Source organism: Syngnathoides biaculeatus, chromosome 14 (assembly GCF_019802595.1).
Source record: "Syngnathoides biaculeatus isolate LvHL_M chromosome 14, ASM1980259v1, whole genome shotgun sequence".
Lineage (NCBI taxonomy): Eukaryota > Metazoa > Chordata > Actinopteri > Syngnathiformes > Syngnathidae > Syngnathoides > Syngnathoides biaculeatus.
In genome coordinates, this window is record NC_084653.1 from 12,215,832 (window position 1) to 12,237,826 (window position 21,995).

At 42.2% G+C, this 21,995-nt stretch overlaps 1 protein-coding gene across 4 annotated transcripts in view; it reads right to left on the minus strand.

Moving 5' to 3' along the window:
* LOC133511831 (E3 ubiquitin-protein ligase ubr3) overlaps positions 1-21,995 on the minus strand; it is a 141,040-nt gene that overhangs the window by 65,716 nt on the left and 53,329 nt on the right. For all 4 annotated transcript variants that reach the window (XM_061840803.1, XM_061840802.1, XM_061840804.1 and 1 more), the window contains 6 exons: positions 13,433-13,616; positions 11,002-11,136; positions 10,769-10,873; positions 10,509-10,608; positions 7,599-7,675; positions 5,779-5,924 (listed from right to left, as the gene is read on the minus strand). In XM_061840803.1, the coding sequence (XP_061696787.1) occupies positions 5,779-5,924; positions 7,599-7,675; positions 10,509-10,608; positions 10,769-10,873; positions 11,002-11,136; positions 13,433-13,616 (747 nt within the window). The remainder of the gene's footprint in view (positions 1-5,778; positions 5,925-7,598; positions 7,676-10,508; positions 10,609-10,768; positions 10,874-11,001; positions 11,137-13,432; positions 13,617-21,995) is intronic.

Sequence of the window (21,995 nt, forward strand, 5' to 3'; positions counted from 1 at the left end):
TGTTACACACCATTTTATTTAGTCATCACCGAGTGTGTGTGCGATTTCTAAGAAAGCTGTCAGGAGAAAAATTGGCCTAAACAAACCACAGGAAGGCACATGTATTCCTCATTTAAAGTGAGTCAATTTTGGGGGTTGGGGAGGAAGTAAGTGATGTTTAGCAATAAAATCTGTCATTTTAAACAGCTCGGCACGATAAAGAATTCAGACACCCAATCCTTTGCAAAGTGCAGATCAAAGCCTGCAAAGTGACTGCTTCAATGGAACCTCTAATGTGAGCCCGCAGACATGTTCTCGCCTTGATGTCGTAGCACACTGCTTAGACGTTACTACACAGCGTCGATATAGAAAAACACACACAGTGCCGATAACGCTCTCAAGTGTTCTAATTGTGCTTGGAAAATTCAGGCACTTTTTATTTGTACCCTTTGAGTATTGGGGAGAACGGAGGCTCATATTGTAAACACAAATGGCTTATTCAAATCACGGGCCGGGCAGCGCCGGTGCTGTCAAGTCGCTCCTCGGAATGGATTGAGGCGAAATCAGAGAGGCGTCAACAGGACTTGACAGCTGGCGCTAAGCCTTGCGAAAAAGACAAAAATGAGACCCAAGAAATATTTTAGTCTGGTACTCAGTATGCAGCTTTCATAATCCGCCACATCCCACAGAGTGTTTCATCTCTCGTGCTCTTATTTAACTGTTGCATTTTCTCTTCTTTTTTTTTTTAATGCTGAGAAATTATGTCGCCACAGAGATCATTTGTGTTTAATAGTTTTGAATCAACAGAGGTATTTGTCACATTTTTTAGAACTGTGTTGGTAATTTGCTGTGATGTAACTGCTCTGTGTCAAGTTTAGAGACGTTTTGCTTAATTAGGATGGCTATTTTTCTAATTGCGCAAATTATTTTTGTTTATTTGAGTTACATTTGTACTGTTGTAGTGTGCCTCTGTCTGCTGCAAATCATTCAAGGTGAATGGAGTTCTTGCATTAAAAAAAGGGGCGGAGCCAAGGAGTGGCCAGCATAGACTGAAGGGTGTGTGGATGGACACCTCCCCGCCCCCATCCCCATCCCACAATGATTTTCAATATCAATGTTCATCATTAACTAAAAACTGTGAATTAGAGAAAACTGTCCTATTTCCCGAGTTAGACAAAAGTCCAGAAACTCATTCTTGAGTGTTCTCATCTACCAAGAGAATAATCTCAATGCTTTTATTATATTTGATAATAAACGTTTAATATCGGCAGCACGGTGGCGCAGCTGCAAAGTGTTGGCCTCACAGTTCTGAGGTCCTGGGTTCAATCCCAGACCCGCCTGTGTGGCGTTTGCATGTTCTCCCCGCGCCTGCCTGGGTTTTCTCCGGGCACACCAGTTTCCTCCGAATTACAAAAAAGTGAAAGATTAATTAGACACACTAAATTGCCCCTAGGTGTGATTGTACACACATGACACAACATGTACTCTGGGATAAGCTGGCCACCAGTTCAGTGTGTACCCCACCTCCTGCCCGTTGACAGCTGGGATAGGCTCCAGCACTCCTGCAACCCTTGTGAGGATAAGTGGCAAAGAAAATGGATGGATGAACATTTAATTCCCATCGCTTCAGTACTCGCGTCTGTGTGATGAAAAGCCCTTCTTTGTTCACTCTGGACTTCATACCGACTGCATCCTCCTCGGCTGACACTGACAGCAGTACTACTGCAACTCGTCGGTTACTCAGATTGGGGGCAATCGTGTAAAAGGTTGAATAATTAGGTAGTTTGGACAAAAACTATTTTCCTGTTGCCTTTCTTTCTCTGATTCACTGGGTGAACAGTGCTTCAATATCTTTCCTTCAACAAGTTTATAGCTTTGTTTTGCCATCTACCACGTGCCCATTTTGTGTTTCATAATTAAGAGGCGCCTTCACTGACTTGAGCTGTTGCATTCATCATAAAAACCACCCCACTTGCAAATTGTAAAGAGAGCTTAGGATAAAAAAAAAAGATTTATCTTGTCACTGCCTCATTTATTATTCTGTCCCACCTCACTCTCGGGGACATCTACTTAGATGGATGAATGGCCGCTAGTAATTTCCTCTGGGATGTGGCCCAACAAAAACAACCTTTGCCATCTTTGCCTGAAACCTTTACACAGCGTTATACACACAGACACTGCGGTTTGATGTTGCATGTGCAGTGCGAGGTGGCCCTCGGGAGAGCAAATTGACTCGAAGTATTAACCTTGCCCATATTAAATATCACGGGCCATATTTGTATTTGTAATTAATTTTTCAGTTGATGATTTTACAACTTTCCCCCCGACACGCTCCATTAGATTCACTCGTGGATATGATCGTCTCACATCTGTCAATTACACTCCAACACACTCAATTAATCAAAGAGAGGAGGAAATAGAGGGAAAGACGTCTTCTCAAGCGTGCTAACATCGCTATCTGCCATTAAAAAAATGGTTTACAGACAAACAGCACTTAAAGAGAGCACGCACGAAGGTGACCCCAGTTCATGGAGCTCACAGGATCTTTATAGCCTGATGGCGTTGAAGTGACTTCCATCTGGGCGCAAATTCCCATCGTGAAATTATAACAATGTCAAGCCGAATGTCTCTGCCGTAAGAGACTATAATCACAGAGGCACGTGGCAACAATGTGTTAGCGTAGGAGTGACTGGACCGATGCCATTGCCATCTGGGGTCCAAAATTATTTCATCGATAATGCAACCCTAACATCTTGCAATTGTGATGGAAATATGCTTTTATTTTATCACAATTATAACAGCAACAAACTTCTTGAACATGCCATAGGTTTAGCTCAAATATAATACTTTTGAAAGTAACAACTCACTGTTATTAACATTTGGATTGTTTTTTTAAAAAAAAGTGATGTTTTTATTTTTTTTTTATTTTTAGGAAGAGTATCACATATAGGCTCGAGAATTGACAGTCATCCTACACAGATGATACGTTACACTAGGGAAGTAGTATATCAACATTTTTAGGGGTAGCGGTATGAGTACAGCCACCATTCATCTTGTATACAGTATACATATAACTTGGAAGGCAATCCAGTGATTATAATAATAATCATAAATAAATAAAAGGTATTATCATGTCATTATCCGAGCTGCTTATTCTCACGAGGGTTACGAGAAAGCTGGAGCCTATCCCAGCTAGCTTCGGGCGACAGGCAGACTACACCCTGAAATGGTCGCCAGTCAGTCACAGGGCTGATATCGGCACCATCACTGAGCGGGAATCGATCCCACGCTGCCCGCGCCAAAGGCAGGTGTGTGTGTACCACTACACCATCAGTGACTCCTGAAATGGTATTTTCAAATCAAAATATGCAAGCCCTCCCAATACATAAGTATGGATTGAAACACAGCAGCTTTTTTTTAAACAACTGATAGTTTATCCTTTGGCCGAGTAACACAGAAATACCACTCCCGTCCCGTTTAGTCTTTTCTCGATTCACTTAATTTCCTTTTAGAGCTGTACAGTAGCAGACGTCCAATATCAACACCCGACAAGTCCATCCGTCCATTTTCCAAGCCACTTATCCTCATAAGGATTGTGAGAGTGACAGAGCCTATCTCAGAAACAATGTAAACAGCTTTTAGACATCATGTTTACAGCATTTACCTCCACTGACTGACACAACTGTACTTTAAAACAGTAATGTACCACGATAATAAATTTCAAGATGGCAAAAGGGAAGAAAAAAAATCCACTGCAAATCCTACTGCCGGCCCTCTGTAAAAAGAAAATGTACAGAGAGAACCCAACATGTATTTTTCTAGTAGTATTTTACAATGCATGTTGTCACATTGGACATGACATGGACATTGCATGTGCAATAGTAAGATACAACAATGATAAGAATCATCCTGGCATGTTTGAGTCCTCATAAGGTGCAACTAGGCAAGGACATTAGTTCAGAGAAGACACCTCTGCAAATGCCTTGTGAAGCATCAAATAGGGAAAAAGATAAAGTTTTTAAATAAACATTAAAAGCTGCAAAGATGAATTCATCTGAGCCAGTCATGAATCACCCACAGCACCGTTTCAAACTCAAAGGTTGAACACATTTCCCTACTCAGAAAGTCATTCATACATTCATACATCTTTTACGGCAGATTTCTTGGTGATATCGTCTGCCGTGACGCAGTGGCGGGAAAATATATTTGAGATAAATGACATGTTAACAGAATCATTTCACGGTTCAAGAGGGTGGCTGTGATTTATACAGTGAGTATCTCCGCACAGTCGCCGTTTCCCTGCAAAAGGGCGAGCTATATGTTTTGATTCAAGTAGGTACATGGAAGTCAGTATGTGTCATCCAGCCATCTATTTTCTCTTTCTGCATTGAGGTCACGGGTGAGCTAATGCCTATCTGAGCTGACTTTGAGCAGGAGGCAGGTTAGCCCTGCACTGGTCGGCAGTCAAAAACAATAACAGAGCACCCATAGAGAAACAAAACCTTCGCACTTACATTTCCATTTGTGGACAATTTAGCCAAGATTGACCTCACTTGCATGTTTTGGAATGTAAGAGAAAGCCGGAGTACGTCGGGGTGGGGGAGTTACAGCCAAGATTCAAACTAAGAACCTCAGAATCGCGAGGCAGACACGGTTATCTCAAATACATGGTTATATACTTGCAATGTTTCCGGTGGAGAAGGACATCGTGTCACTGTGTTTTGCAATTTGTTGTGGATGAAATTGCGCATTCAATCTTGTGCACTTCCGCCTCGGCACGATAACATTGTGACGGCGGGGAGGAGGTGACAGCCTCATCTCGGTGTGAATGGCGCTAATCACCGATGCAAATTGTAATCAGACGGGCACATCTCCACCTAACGGGGGATGATTGCACGATTGTGCAGATAAAAAATAAAGGTCAATTGTGTGTAGCAGCTACAGTAAGAGCTTGAATACCTTCAACGGAGGGGAATGGTTACTTGCATTCATTTTTATGTGAAACCAAGCAGCATTTTTCTTCCATCTATTATCTGTAACAATTTTCCTCGTTAGCAGTAACTGTCACATGTTGTGCTTCTGTTTTCTATACACTGTCTATGACTATTTTCAACCATGTGACACAGTTTGTGAGTCCTGTATATGAAAAGTGCAACAAATAAAATTGGGGGATCTCCACATTTTTGTGCTTCGTGTATTCTAGATATTGTACTTGATAATACAGGTGGGATTCTAATCCAATACCCTGCACTGGGTACGAGCCAATTTTGGGGCGCTTTTAGATAATAACAATAATAGTAATAATAATAACACAGTAATAATAATTCGACTGTTGTCTGTCTTCAGGTGCCCTGCGATTGCATGACAACCAATTCAAGGTGTCCCCTGCCCCCGATGACAGCTGGGATTGGGTCCAGCACTCGCGGGACCCTCGTGAGGATAAGCGGCTCAGAAAATGGATGGATGGACGGATAATCATCATTCACAATCAGACTCATGGACAAATTGGAGTCTTAATGGACCTAGGGGTATTATCTGTTCAAGAAGCCGGAGAAAACCCACACAAGCACAAGGAGAACATATGAGACCTGAGCCAAGAGTCGAACCCAGAACCCCTTGTCTGTGAGGCAAATGTGCAGATTGCAAGTCTATATAAACCCATTATCGGAGGGAGGTGGGGGTGGGGGGAGCCACAGCTGTTTTTCCCACCTATTCTGACAATTGGGTTTTATTGCGTGTGTGTGTGTGTGTGCGTGAAACCTCCAACTGTAGGCCAGGGGGTCCCTCTAGTGGGCTCACCGTGGGATCTTGAAGAGCGCTTTCACTGGATGCATCTCGGCCAATGGGGGATCTCCATCCGCCAGCTCGATGGCAGTGATCCCCAGCGACCACACGTCACAGCGGGCGTCATACGAGTAGTCGTACTGCTGTTCACAGGCTATCACCTTTTAACAAGTTTAGAGGGAGGAATACAGGAGTTACATAAGATTGTGTTTATTCTAAACTAAGCAGACACTTCGTTAGGTACACCTATGGAAAGCTGGTTTGAGCATTTTTTCAATATGCTCGCTATCCAATTTAAGGTCGATATATCAGTGCACTCTTTGGCCTTACTAGAAAGACAATTCAGCGCATTAGTTTCATGATTAGGGCACACTAGTAGAATGACTTTGTCTTACAAGTAGCATCTTTCCACAGCTAGTGGACTTACTCTCCAAGTATGCACAATTAGTGAGGACAAAGAGCATACTGGTGTAATATCAGTATGAGTTTCTATTGGACATGAATATGTTTTGTTATCGTGGTTGTTGTTTGTAGTACAGTGGTTGTGTGCTGCTGCTCAATTATTTGCTGTTTTTGTGCTCAGGCCAAACACCCTTTCTAATGTAAAAGCTATACTTTGGCGACATCTTGTGGCATCTTGGTGCAAAGGAAATATGACTAACTGACAGGAGGACCTTTGAGCCCATCCCCTGTTTCTCAGTATCTGCAGCAGGCCTTGGTCCTTAACCCCCAGCAGATATTGTTTTAAACTGATTACTGTTTGGTACAATTGCAGTCCATCATACTTATTTTTGTTTCATATTTAGCCTACATAACCAAACAACCAGTAACCAAACAAGCTGATCAGAATTTTCACAACAAATCTCTGCGTATTGCCTAACAACAACTGGATATATTACATCTCTCAGTATTAGTGCTTAGGATAATAGTTCCAAAAGTATTGAAAATAAATGTAATTTTACTGTATTTGTAAGATGTTCATTTTTATCCTATACTTGTTTTATTCAAATTTCTTTAGCTTTTTATTGTACTGGGGGTTTTTTTTTTCCATGATTATAAATAACTCCCAAATGAGCTCTGATACTACATTAATGGATACTTTCCAACGATGTCAACATAATGCCACAGAGCATTTTTGCTTACAAGTGTTTTTGTTTAAATGTAAACCTTATCGGATATTGAAATCAACAACACATATGCATAAAAATGTCATTCATTTGTGGCATTTCAACTGAACCCAGTGATCCAGGAGGGATTTCAGCAGTTATGTACAGGACTGAAGAATACAGTCCAAGTGAATTTGCCTCATCTTGTTAATGGCAAATCAGCAAGTGAGTTTTAAACGGGATGTTGTAATTCTAACATGAAGCTGCTTTTAAAAGAGATATAACGTGCTTGTTTAACAACAACTTGCCATGAATCCCACAACAATCCATCATCAAACTACATTCTCATTACGATGATGAACCCCACCCATACCACCCCACCCCCATCAAAAATGACAAACTATGCATTTACTGCCTTAGAGCCAAGGCCAGTTTAGTGAATTTCTCAGTCAATAATTATAATTGGCACGAGATTACACAGGCGAGTTTATTCTAATTGCCCCGAGGTGGTTTTCTTGCACCCCCCCATCACGGCGCTATAGTTCAGCCATGGACAAACTGGCAGGCAGCGGTCTCCCAGCTATTAACCTTGAGATGACCTCAAAAGCTGCTCCCGTGGAGGGGAATACATAATGACACGAGGGAGAGCCGCACAGAAATAGCTCACACTTCTTTGCCTTTGTAACAATTCACGGCAGACATTTAAGGGCTAAAAGAAACATGTCTGACCTCGGGAGCCATCCAAAATGGGGTCCCAACTGATGTGTTCCTCCGCAGTCGGGCGCTGGTCAGTTGTGCTGATACCCCTGAAAAATACATCTTATTTATTGAAAAGCACCAAGACAAATGCTCGAGTTAAACAATAAATGCTGGCGTATGATTTATCGCGGCAGCCTGCCGAGCAGTAACAACAAAGGACTGTGATCATTTCAAATTATGTAGGACAGATTTTTATCAGCTTGAGTCCGCTTCATCTCCACAACGCAGAGGATATAAACATGCCTGAGGGATTTTGAGTCATTTAGCACAACAGCTTTCTTTTAATATGCAAAATAATGCAATTTAAATGAGCAATAATAGCCTCAGGTAAATGCCACGGTCCGTGAAATCGAACGACGTCATGGTGACAAAAGGAATCTTACAACACATTTTCAAATTCACACACCCAAGCCACTTGGTGCACCACTCCAATCTGAAACCCAGAATGCTTATACTACAAAATATTATACAATATATTCAGTACTGTAGTTTACAAAAGTGTTCAATTGCCTCTCAAGTACAGTGATGCAGGATAAGGACCAAACCCTGCCGCTAATCTGGAAGTCATTGAGACCCACCCAAAAAGGTTTGTAATACCCCATAGATACCATAAGATGGCAGAAAAGTACACATTTTCTATTAGTCAAGGCTATGACCAAGCTGAATGAAGCTCCTCCCCCTCAGTTTAACATAGTTGCGTGGGACCAAAATACTACCAGATGGCACCAAAGCAGCATTTTTATTTATTTGTTTTTTTAATTTGATGCGGTTCAGGCTTGTGCCCAAAAACATAAAACGTGATTTTTTTTTTTTAAGCAAATAATGGAGAATCCCCCTCACAAAAAAAAATAACAATAAATAAATAATCCTCTAAAAGGGCAAATTTATAGTGGTTTACTGTGTGAAAATGAGGTATTGCTACAGACCTAAATTAAAATCATGAGCAAAATATAATTTGCGGGGTGAAATTTCTGACATTGTTTGCTTGCAAGTTCGTTGGATTCATCGCAATCTACTGATTTAAGAAAATTAATTAAATTAATTAAAAATTCTCATGCAAAACCTGATGGAAATTGCTGTTTGAGGATTTACCGTGATTTCTCAAAAATAATGCGCACATTTTTCAAAAAATATTTTTAAAATGTTGATAGAGCAAAAAAATAAAAATACAATCACATTGTATAGTTTTATACAGGTACACAGAGCGGTAAAAAAAGGGTATACATATACATTTTGATATGATATTTGATGTCTTGCATATTACGGTAATGTGCTCCCCCAACCTGAACTCTACGACCTCGTCGGGGACCTTGTATTTTACGATCGTTAGCGTAGCATGTTTGTAGCTACTGCACCAAAGATCAGAAATGACTGCCCATGAATTTGTTTTAACTTAAATCATACAAAAAAATGTCAACTACAACAGCTAGCTGTGCAGCTGCTTTTAAAAGAAGTGTATCATCACTCGTGCCGATGACGCTGTCAACTCTTAAGTAGTGTTGCAGTCCAAAACAATGATAGCTTGCCTCAATGGCTTCTGGTGAGTATAAAAACAACGTGAGCTCAAACTACGTAATACGACCGTCATGGGCACATTTAAAAAAACAAACAAACAAAAAAAAACAGGAGAGCGCACACAATTGAAATGGTCACTTTTTTATGGCCACCTCACGCTATGGCGTCAGGTGGGCAAGAGGCTGCGCTGCGGAACCAAAACTCTTGGGATTCAAAAATTGTTTTCCCACAAACGCCATGGATGGCACAGAGGATGACATGCTTTGCGAGCAAAATAGGATCATTGTTCATGAATTCAGGAGGCACCAGAACTGGACCAAGTCGCCAAAGGTAGCTACGATGAATATTTTTCAGATTGAAGATGAGCCAGATGTTGCTTTTGAAGTCTTGGCCAGGGATATGTAATGTAGACAATAAACTGGACTATGCACAAATGTTTTATGCACAAATATTTAATACAAAAAATGTTTAAGTCTAACAGTGTTAAATATTTATTTAAAACTGTAATATGTGTTATCAACTGTAATAATAACATGTTATGCCATTATTGAGCGTTTATTTTAGTTGGTTAAGGGGTTCAGTTCTGATAATTACAGGGACCAGGACAAGCATGTCCTGTGGCCTGTTCTGAGATACATATAACAGCTCCATCAGTACATGCACAAAAATTATTATTAATGATTGCTATAAAGATAGTTTTCGAGGCCCCGTAGCTCAGTGGTTAGAGCAGTGGTTTGGTAAACCAGGGGTTGTTGGTTCGTATCCCACTGGGGCCTCCACTCCCTGAGAAGGGTTGCATCAGGAAGGGCATCCGGCGTAAAAATTGTGCCAAACATATATGTGCGTTCATCTGAGATGACACACTGTGGCGACCCCGAAAGGGACAAGCCGAAAGAAACGTACTTTATAAAGATAGCTTTTTGAAAAACAAAACAAGAACAAACCTAACAAAATATAAATACAGATAATTCCAAATATTTTGAGCATATGGGTAGGAGCAAATTGGTGGTGCACATTGTACATTGGTACAAGGGTTTTCCTGATTTTTTTAGGTCAACTTTGGCGGTGCGCATTATACTTCAGGGCGCATCTTACTCGAGAAAATACGGTATATCCTGTTTTTCGGGATTTGACTTACAGTATAATTGATGCAATGATATACACAATACATTTCATAAATACAATTGCTGCCTTTTTTGAAGAGGTTTCGAGCCTACCGTGCCGCCAAAAGATAAAATCATCAATAGAAAAATCAAAGAAACTTACAATTTTGCTTCCCCCCCAAGAGCTTTGTACTCTATTTGAAATAGGCAAAGGATAACTACTCTCCAACTTTCTACTAAAAAAACTCAAAAAATACAATACCAAAGTCAACCAGTTTGACTCCTCCTTCTGCCGTCAAGAGGATGTTATTGCCTTTGACGTCACGATGGATAATCCGGTTGTTGTGCAGATGCTGAAGACCCTTTCAAAATAAAAGGAGCGAGAACATTTATGATCCATGGAGGCGTTCACGAGAGCAATTCACAACAAACCACCAACAAGCACAGACAACCACTAGGGCCTCTCACAATCAACGCTCAGAGCGTTGAGCCCCACCTCCTAGGGAACAGTTAACCTCTTACCAGGAGGGCGCTGTATAAAATGTATGCTATAACAGGCTCCTGCAGTCGTTGGCCTTTCATCAGAAGCCCTTTGATGAGTTCTGTGACCGAACCACCATTGCAGAGCTGTGGGGGAGACAGAGAATCGAATATCGCGTATCGCATCTATACTGTGCATTAACATACATGGAAGAAGCATGCAGCCTCTACGATGTGTTAAGAAAATAATCCTTGATAAAGTGATACCAGCTCACCTCCAGTACAAGCCAGAGCTGTCCACCCAATAAATTCTCTTTTTTGTAAAACATGCCGTAAAACTTCACCACATTGGGGTGGTTGGACAAAGACCGCAGGATGTTGTATTCTGCCTCGATCTCTTCATCCATGTCCTTATGACGACACCACAAAACAAAAATGGACTGAGGCATTGATGTGTCAGCTGTTTAATTGTCAAATGTTGCTTTTATTATTTTTGTCATTTCTAGTCATGTAGCCTCATACTTACAATTAAACGGGCAAAACAAATCAGGTCAACCAAACAACGACCAAGGGTGTTTTGTGTCACTCAATTGCTATCGACTCCACTGACCACATTCTCAAAATAATGGAAATGTCTCAAGAGACATTTCATCGGTGCTGAATGTAGTAGCTGGAGTGCCGTGGAAAGGGGGCAAATGTTCTCATGAGAGACAAACTGTCAGTGGCAGCTATAAAAAGCACTATACTGACATGTTGAAGGTCTGAAAAGAAAACAACCTTTTTTCCAACAACATTTTTTTGTTTTGCTCATGACATTTTTGTGGCTGAATACAATGTTTTCATTGCAGCAAGTGTAACCCAGTTAAAAAAAAAACTGCTACAGTTAAAAGTTAAAATAAATAAAGTAGCAATTAGGTTATTGGTTTTCTTTGTACAAGGTGGTGGAATATTTGTTATTGTGTGCTGAATTTATTTTCTTTTGGAGGGATTTGTATTTAAATGAGTTTTATTCATTTCTGAAAAGAAATACAGTAGTTTTGTTTGTCATTTTATTGGTGTAACCAGTGCTTGAGAAGGACAGGAAAGAAGGAGATGCGGGAGGTACGAGAGAAAAAGCTGGATGAAGTGCGAAATACAGTGGTTGTCTGAAAAAGAGAAAAGTTAAGGGCGGACATCTATCAACATTGATCAACGTGTTGGACAAGTACTGTTGACAGTTCAATTGTGGTAGTGTGTTGTTTGTGTGGACTACTCAAATCACGTCGTAACGTGGTGGAGTTAGCCGCTAATACAGAGGATAAGTGGATGCATGGAACTTTGCTAGGAGGCTAGCGACAAGCTAACACCAGCCAGCGAGGCTTGTGTTGGTCCACGTGGAAGAAGACGAGGACACTAGCAATGAACAAACGCTAGCGAGGCCTGCATTTGAGCACAAGGAAGAAGCTATGCAACCGATCGGACCGTCAGGACTTGGATGAGGCTGGACAATTGGACACAACCCTCGACTTTCTTCATTCCTGCCGTTTGAAACGGAGACATTGGGGTTTGAATTTCTTTTGTTTTTCCGGCTATGTTCATTTTTGTATGAGCCTTAAATTAGCTTAGCTTAGCTCATACGTGCATTGTGTACCTGTTGTGTTGACTTTGTTTATTTGAATGTTTGTTTTGTTTGATTTTCCTTCCTTTATTTTGTTATTAAATGTTCACACTTTTTGTTACATAACCAGGGCTATTATTTGACTATCTGCAAGACAGTTAAAAAAGTGGGGAGTTTATTTGGTAGCTTGGTTATTTAAATTAGGATAACCTTAACTCATAAGGGGAAATATTATTTCAGAGACCTTTTGAGAGGGAATAAGTGAACGAGTAAAGTTGTAATAGAATTTAGAATAATTATCATTGTGGTAATTGATTAGTTCCTAATTTTGATTGAGGAAAGAACTCGGTTAGTCACCTCTCGTCCAATTATTATACACTGTATACTTGAGAGCCGCTACACAAAAACATGAATAGAAATGGGGAGCTAAACTACTTTTGCTGCTACTTTTCCATGAAAGTGAAAGTCAGGCAGATGGACGGGCAAAAAGAACTCCGCTTTGGATCCCTGAGTGATAATGTCAGACGGAGGGATGAGAGAAGAGACTGCTGCATCCCAATGGCCATCAAGGGGAGAATCGTGGCTTGCTTCATCCCCTCAGCCCGACACCTCAAGTCTAGTCACTCGTCACTAAGGAGTCCTTATCGCACAGACAAATGAGCACATTTACACAGAGGATACAGACAAGCAGGAGCTACGACTTTTACTTTAAACTGAAGTAGAACAGAACATGAGAGAAAATAAATTAAAAAGACTTCAATGGGGGGGGGGCACAACTGCATCAAGATTACAGGAAACTTACTCTGTTGGTGTGGCTTGAATGCTGAGATAAGGCAATTTCAAAACGTTTCAGTATGAGCAGAGTCATGTCAAATGGATTACTCACACATTTTCACAGCCATTAAGTACCGTATACATTTTTACAATGTGATTTTTTTTTTCCCATTTTCCTTATACTTATTTAGAATTGCTCTAATCTGCACACGTGAGAAATTATGGAATCCCGCAATATGGTGAATTATCCATGATATGAATAGAAAAAAAAATCCACAATGGACTGAATCTGCAACAGATCAAGTGCGATGTAGTCAGAGAACAGTTTGACTCACGTTGATGGGGTCCAACACTTTGACTGCTGCCTGACTTCCATCCTTCTTGCTGGTCACCCTGTAGACTTTGCCATAAGTCCCTTTACCGATGGTCTCCACAATGTCCCAGATATCCGATGGATCTCCCAGGTTCTCTAGGCCAATCATGCTAGACTTGTAGGGATAAACTCCATACAACGACCGCCTGGAGGACAGCAAAAGAAGAAACCAGCAGTGAAATGCATCCTCCAAACTCAAATTTCTTTGGCTTTTTATTGAGGATGCCACTGCTAGCAGAGCAGCGATGACAATAGAATTTGTGATGGAACCTACAGAAAAAAAGCAAAGTGATGAAGGTGATCCATTTATCAAAAGTGTCAGAGTTCTTTTGGTGAGACTCTGATGGGTCTGTAGGAGTGTGACAATTTTGGGGGGGCATGTGAGAGAACAGATGAGAGAGGGAGAGGTTTGTTGGTGTATGTGTTACTTTTTTGAGAGTGAAAGTTTTGGGTGTGCAACAGATGACTTATTGTAAGAGAGCGAGAGTGGTCTTTTGGTGAATGTGTGACTTTTTGGGAAAGTGTGAGCATTTTTTTTTAGCTCAGTGTGAGAGATGATATAATAGTTTTGCCTGTATGACACATCATACATACGACCTGGCTGCTCAGTAATTTCTGGTCAAAGTGACAATAACACAACAATCGTAATAAATAAAGATGTAATATCCTGGGAAAGTCAACGAGCAGTAATCTTCCTCTGCAAGTTCATCACACCATCAAAATGAAGGGGTAAAGACACAAGCCGTTGTTAATATTTTTTTAACATTTAGAGCTGTTAATTTTCTATACTTGGGTCAAATGTACAATTTTGAAATAGCCGCCAATGAAAACAATAAAGTATTTCCAGTGGGACTTGTCATTATTACTTATTCCCACGAGGCCTTCTCATAGTCTTCACTAACAAATAAATCTCTCTGCCTGGAGAGGCGAAAGGCACTAAAAAAACAATAGCAAGGACAACAGTGGGGTGTCGTGGTACTTACATAGCAAATGTTATTTTCTTCTGACTCATTGGCGCTGAGAATAATTACTGTGTAACATCAGCCTACCGCGGTGATTATAACACAAACGACAGCCAGCAAGAGTAACGAGCGGTGTTTGACTGAGGCGAGCTTAGCGGCATCCACTGGGACGCGTCACCATCTCCCCTCCTCCCCATTCCCCGCAGTGCAATCCCCTCAAAATCAATTGGATTGCCCGGCATTAGCTTGACATGCGCCTGTGTGAATGAGTGGCAAACTTTCACTGCGCACTCTGAAGTGGAGGTTGCCCGTCTCCTCAATCAGCGGCCCCCAACCAATGGATATTTAGTACCGAGCCACACAGAGACACTGAACAAAAAATATTTCATGGCTCGTCGGTATGTGGAAATTTACAGTGGTTATCCTCAATACAGTCATGGGTAAGATGGAAATTGTCCCGTGTGACTTTGGGCGGTAGGTGGAGTACACAGTGGACTTGTTGCCAGCCATTTACAATTCCCCCCAATCAGGTACAGCCACATGCACCTCTCAAGACACATTCAAAGAGCTTTGGTTACATGATTCAAAAGTCATCTCCCAAGATAGCAAAAATGATTTTTTCTGTGGAAAGGGGAAAAGCCTAAAAGATAAGAACAGCCAACAACTACAAAAAAAAAAAGATGGCAATATCCACAGTCCTTCTTAAAATACCAGTTTATGGCTCGCCTATAAGTGAAAATCTAGTGACAGGCTTGGAAATGAGACAATGAACCCTTAAAAACTAAAAGAAAAGCACCAAATACCATGCTTCCATTTCCAACGTCTATTACTTGTGAAGCAGGGTTTTCCTAAATGACGACCAATAGAACATTGCACGGTACAGTGAGCCCTTGGACTTGAGAGGTTTTGCTTTGACTCGTGTGCAAGTGATACAAAATCAAATAAAAAAGCCTTTAATGTCATTATATGCTGTGCATACAATGTAATGATGAGTGCTTCTCCACAAGGGGCAAGGTGCAATAAAATAGAATAAAAATCGGAGAACACCTTAGGTAAAAACAACAGATAAAACATCAAGGCACAGTAATTGCTAAAATAAATAAATAAATGCACAAAAGTGCCGTTGCATAATATTCCTTTACAGTACTGTTATTTTCACAGGTTTTGAGTTCAAGGAGTTGATGGCTGTGGGGGAAAAAACTGTCCTTGAATCTGGTTGTCCGTGTTTTGTGGGACCTGTACCGCCTGCCAGAGGGCAGCAGGTTAAACAGGTGATGACCAGGATGTGAAGAGTCCTTTACAATATTAGAGGCTCTGCTGTGACAGCAGGAGTTGGCGATGTCCTCTAGAGAGGGCAGAGAGCAGCCAGTGATCTTCTGGGCACTGTTGACCACTCTTTGCAGAGCTTTCCTGTCTGCTGCTGTGCATCCAGCATCCCACACTGTGATGCAGTATGAGAGGATGCTCTCCACAGTGGTTCTGTAGAAGGCCTGCGGCAGGTTAGCTTCCAAGTTGTTCTTCCTGAGCACTTTCAGGAAGTGGAGTTGCTGCTGGGCCTTTTTCACCACTGCGGTGCTATTTACAGTCCAAATGAGTTTGTCCATGGTGTACAGTGAAGAAAATAAGTATTTGAACACCCTGCTATATTGCACGTTCTCCCACTTAGAAATCATGGGGGGGGGTGGGGGGGCTCTGAAATTTTAATCGCAGGCGCATGTCAACTGTGAGAGAGATAATCGAAAAAGAAAAATCCAGAAATCACAATTTATTATTTTTTCCAACATCTTGTTAGTGTGATACAGCTGCAAATAAGTATTTCAACACCTGTCTATCAGCTAGAATTCTGACACCCAATGACCTGTTAGTCCGTCTTAAAAAAAGTCCACCTCCACTCCATGTATTATCCTGAATCAAATGCACCTGTGTGAGGTCGTTAGCTGCATAAAGACACCTGTCCACCCCCTACAATCAGTAAGACTCAAACTTGTAACATGGCCAAGACCAAAGAGCTGTCCAAAGACACCAGAGACAAAATTGTACAACTCCAGATGGCTGGAAAGGGCTACAGAGAAATTGCCAAGCAGCTTGGTGAAAAAAGGTCCACTGTTGGAGCAATCATTAGAAAATAGAAGAAGCTAACCATGGTCAATCTCAATCGGAGTGGAGCCCCATGCAAGATATCACCTGGTGCAGTCTCAATGAAAGGTGAGGAATCAGCCCAGGCCTACACGACAGGACTTGGTCAATGACCTAAAAAGAGCTGGGATCACCATTTCCAAGGTGACTGTTGGTAATACACTAAGACCTCATGGTTTGAAATTATGCATGGCACGGAAGGTTCCCCTGCTTAAACCACCACATGTCAAGGCACGTCTTGAGTTTGCCAATGACCATCTGGATGATACAGAGGGATACAGAGTCATGGGAGAAGGTTTTGTAGTCAGATGGGACTTTTTGGTCATAATTCCACTAACCGTGTTTAGAGGAAGACGCATGATGAGTTCCATCCCTGGAACACCATCCATACTGAGAAGCATGGGGGCATCATGCTTTCAGAGTGTCTTTCTGCACATGGGACAGGACGACTGCACTGTATTAAGGAGAGGATGACCGCGGCCATGTATTGTGAGATTTTGCGGAACAACCGCTTTTCCTCAGTCAGAGCAAGATGGGTCGTGGCTGGGTCTTTCAAGATGACAATGACCTGGAGCACACACCCATGAAAACCAAGGAGTGGCCCCGTAAGAAGCATATCAAGGTTCTGCTCCGCCTAGCAAGTCTCCAGACCCAAACCCAGTAGAAATTCTATGGAGGGAGCTGAAACTCTGTTTCTCAGCGATAGCCCAGAAACTTGTTTGATCTAGAGAAGATATGTGTGGAGGAGTGGGCCAAAATCCCTCCTGCAGTGTGTGCAAACCTGGTGAACAACTACAGGAAACATTCGACCTCTGTAATTGCAAACAAAGGCTACTCTACCAAATATTAACATTGGTTTTCTCAGGTGTTCAAATAATTATTTGCAGCTGTATCACACAAATAAATCGTTAAAAAAAAAAATCATACATTGTGATTTCTGGATTTTTCTTTTTAGATTATCTCTCTCACAGTGGACATGCCCCTATGATTCCAGCCCCTCCATCATTTCTAAGTGCGAGAACTTGCAATATAGCAGGGTGTTCAAATACTTATTTTCGTCACCGTAGACTCCCAGAAATTTGAAGGAGTGGACTCTCTCCACACACTCCCTATTGATGAACAGTGGGACCAGGTCGACGCCGCACTTCCGGAAGTCCAGGATGACTCAACTCACTTCACACAAAACTGCAGTTTTGACAGTTCTTTCAAAAAATTTAATTTACTGTCAAACTATGCATAAAGCAAAGACAGATTGTGTATTCCAAAGACCACAAAGCTTTGCTCTAGACCATTTTGTTTGGGTTAATGCTAACACACAATGCAAAATACCAACATGCAGGATCATTGTCCACCAAAGTTGTCGTGTTATAATCCTCCAACAGATATCAGTGCTGCTTATTGACCAGTTTTGCTTTTCCTTTTAGATCTTTGCTTTGTTTTCTCGTGGGTCTGATCTTTCCCTAACTGGGAGCACAAAAGCACTCACCCCTCCCTGTCTTCTTCTTTTCCTTTCGGCTTGTCCCGTTAGGGGTCGCCACAGCGTGTCATCTTTTGCCATCTTAGCCTATCTCCTGCATCTTCCTCTCTAACCCCAACTGCCCTCATGTCTTCCCTCACCACACCCATAAACCTTCTCTTTGGTCTTCCTCTCGCTCTTTTGCCTGGGAGCTCCATCCTCAGCATCTTTCTACCAATATACTCACTCTCTCGCCTCTGAACATGTCCAAACCATCGAAGTCTGCTCTCTCGAATCTTGTCTCCAAAACATCCAGCTTTGGCTGTCCCTCGAATGAGCTCATTTCTAATCCTATCCAACCTGGTCACTCCGAGCGAGAACCTCAACATCTTCATTTCTGCCACCTCCAGTTCAGATTCCTGTTGTTTCTTCAGTGCCACTGTCTCTAATCCGTACATCATGGCCGGCCTCACCACTGTTTTGTAAACTTTGCCCTTCATCCTAGCAGACACTCTTCTGTCACATAACACACCAGACACCTTTCGCCAGCTGTTCCAACCTGCTTGGACCCGTTTCTTCACTTCCTGACCACACTCTCCATTGCTCTGTATTGTTGACCCCAAGTATTTGAAGTCGTCGACCCTCGCTATCTCTTCTCCCTGTAGCCTCACTCTTCCCCCTCCACTTTTCTCATTCACGCACATATATTCTGTTTTACTTCGGCTAATCTTCATTCCTCTCCTTTCCAGTGCATGTCTCCATCTTTCCAATTGTTCCTCTGCGTGCTCCCTGCTTTCACTGCATATGACAATATCATCTGCGAACATCATGGTCCAAGGGGATTCCAGTCTAACCTTATCTGTCAGCCTATCCATTACCACTGCAAACAGGAAGGGGCTCAGAGCTGATCCCTGATGCAGTCCCACCTCCACCTTAAATTCCTCTGTCACACCTAAGGCACACCTCACCATTGTTCTGCTGCCATCATACATGTCCTGTACTATTTTAACATACTTCTCTGCCACACCAGACTTACGCATGCAGTACCACAGTTCCTCTCTTGGTACTCTGTCATAGGCTTTCTCTAGATCCACAAAGACACAATGTAGCTCCTGCTGACCTTCTCTGTACTTTTCCACGAGCATCCTCAAGGCAAATAATGCATCTGTGGTACTCTTTCTAGGCATGAAACCATACTGTTGCTCGCAGATACTTACTTCTGTCCTGAGTCTAGCCTCCACTACTCTTTCCCATAACTTCATTGTGTGGCTCATCAACTTTATTCCTCTATAGTTCCCACAGCTCTGAACATCCCCTTTGTTCTTAAAAATGGGAACTAGAACACTTTTCCTCCATTCTTCAGGCATCTTTTCGCCCGCTAGTATTCTGTTGAATAAGTTGGTCAAAAACTCCACAGCCATCTCTCCAAATTGCTTCCATACCTCTACCGGTATGTCATCAGGACCAACTGCCTTTCCAGTTTTCATCCTTTGTAGTGCCTTTCTGACTTCCCCCTTAGTAATCATTTCCACTTCCTGGTCCTTCACTCTTGCCTCTTCAACTCTTCCTTCTCTCTCATTTTCTTCATTCATCAACTTCTCAAAGTATTCTTTCCATCTATTTAGTACACTACCGGCACCAGTCAACACATTTCCATCTCTATCCTTAATCACCCTGACCTGCTGCACATCCTTCCCATCTCTATCCCTCTGTCTGGCCAACCTGTAGAGATCCTTTTCTCCTTCTTTCGTGTCCAACCTGGTGTACATGTCTTCATATGCCTCTTGTTTAGCCTTTGCCACCTCTACTTTGCCCTACGTCGCATCTCGATGTAGTCCTTTCGCCTCTCCTCAGTCCTCTCAGTATCCCACTTCTTCTTCGCTAATCTCTTTCCTTGTATGACTCCCTGTATTTTGGGGTTCCACCACCAAGTCTCCTTCTCCCCTTTCCTACCAGATGACACACCAAGTACTCTCCTGCCTGTCTCTCTGATCACCTTGGCTGTCGTCGTCCAGTCTTCCGGGAGCTTCGGTTGTCCATCGAGAGCCTGTCTCACCTCTTTCCGGAAGGCTGCACAACATTCTTCCTTTTTCAGCTTCCACCACATGGTTCTCTGCTCTACCTTTGTCTTCTTAATCTTCCTACCCACCACCAGAATCATCCTACATACTACCATCCTATGCTGTCGAGCTACACTCTCCCCTACCACTACTTTACAGTCAGTAACCTCCTTCAGATTACATCGTCTGCACAAAATATAATCTACCTGCGTGGTTCTACCTCCGCTCTTGTAGGTCACTATATGTTCCTCCCTCTTCTGGAAATAAGTGTTCACTACAGCCATCTCCATCCTTTTTGCAAAGTCCACCACCATCTGCCCTTCAAAGTTCCTTTCCTGGATGCCGTACTTACCCATCACTTCTTCATCGCCCCTGTTTCCTTTACCAATATGTCCATTACAATCTGCACCAATCACAACTCTCTCGCTGTCTGGGATGCTCAGAACTACTTCATCTAGTTCCTTCCAGAATTTCTCTTTCAACTCTTGGTCACATCCTACCTGTGGTGCATAGCCGCTAACCACATTATACATAACACCCTCAATTTCAAATTTTAGTCTCATCACTCGATCTGATACTCTTTTCACCTCCAAGACATTCTTAGCCAGCTCTTCCTTTAAAATAACCCCTACTCCATTTCTCTTCCCATCTACTCCGTGGTAGAATAATTTAAACCCTGCTCCCAAACTTCTAGCCTTACTACCTTTCCACCTGCTCTCTTGGATGCACAGAATATCAACCTTTCTCCTAATCATCATGTCAACCAACTCCTGTGCTCACCCCTCCCTGTGAACACTGGTAATGTAAGCGTTTTCCGTCTTCCCTTTTGCTCTCGTACTTCCAAATGCACGCCATGGGCGACATCACCCTGATGGTCGGGAATCAATCCGCAAAATTGGCTCTTCGATGAGAAACAATTGCAGGCCTCCCACTAATTAGAAGTGCATTCAGTGGAATGGTGAAATGTATTTGCAATTATTATTTTTTTTTGTTTCCATGCTGCTCTGTAAAAACATTGCTTTACGCGATACCAGTTTGTGGCATAATAAAAAGGTCAGGACCGTGGTTTTTGACGATGCCAGCGGGAATGATTTATGATCAACAGCCATGTAAAGAGGACCGGCATGAATCAGACTGTTGTGCTGATCTGTTTGTAAGCAATGATGCCAAGTTTGAAAGGTCAACGCGGCCCCGTGCAACCACGGACGATATGATTTTGCGCTACACGGCACTGCCATGTGGTAATCCCATACAGGAATATACAGTCCCAAGAGATATGAAGGAGAGGGATGTTTGTGTGGACAATCCGGGAGAGGCGGCGTGACCCCGACAGCTTGATGGGAACAGATATCAATCCTCAAAAGACTCATTGGCCAGTCGTACTATGAATTCCGGTGGAGATGCACCTCCTGGATTTTGGCACAGCTGCAGCAGCAGTCCAACAAACATCGTTCATGGTGTCCTTCGAGGAGCAACAACTCGCATATTGATGCAGTCCGCACTTAAATAATTCCCTGCAATCCTGCTTCATCTCAAGTTATCCATCAATGCTTAAAAAAGTTAATCGTCTACCTTGAAACACTCTGTGGAAAAAAATGCTCTACAAATAGCTGATCAATCAACAAAATGCGAGCCGGTTTACCCGTTTTGCTTTTGCATCTACTTCCACCACGACATCATCAATCTGCAGGGAGTGAACAAAAGATGTTCAACACTTGAGGTAAAGATCATGCATTATAGAGGACTGCAACCATTGTCTCCGTAGTATCTGATTCAATAAAGGCCGTTTATGATCCTGCATAAGACATCCTGAAAATCCGCACAAAAGCTTAGAATAATTACAAAACACAAGTCCCAACGTACCTGCGTCTGTGAAAGTGTCCCACTCCAAAATGATCCAGACCAATTCAT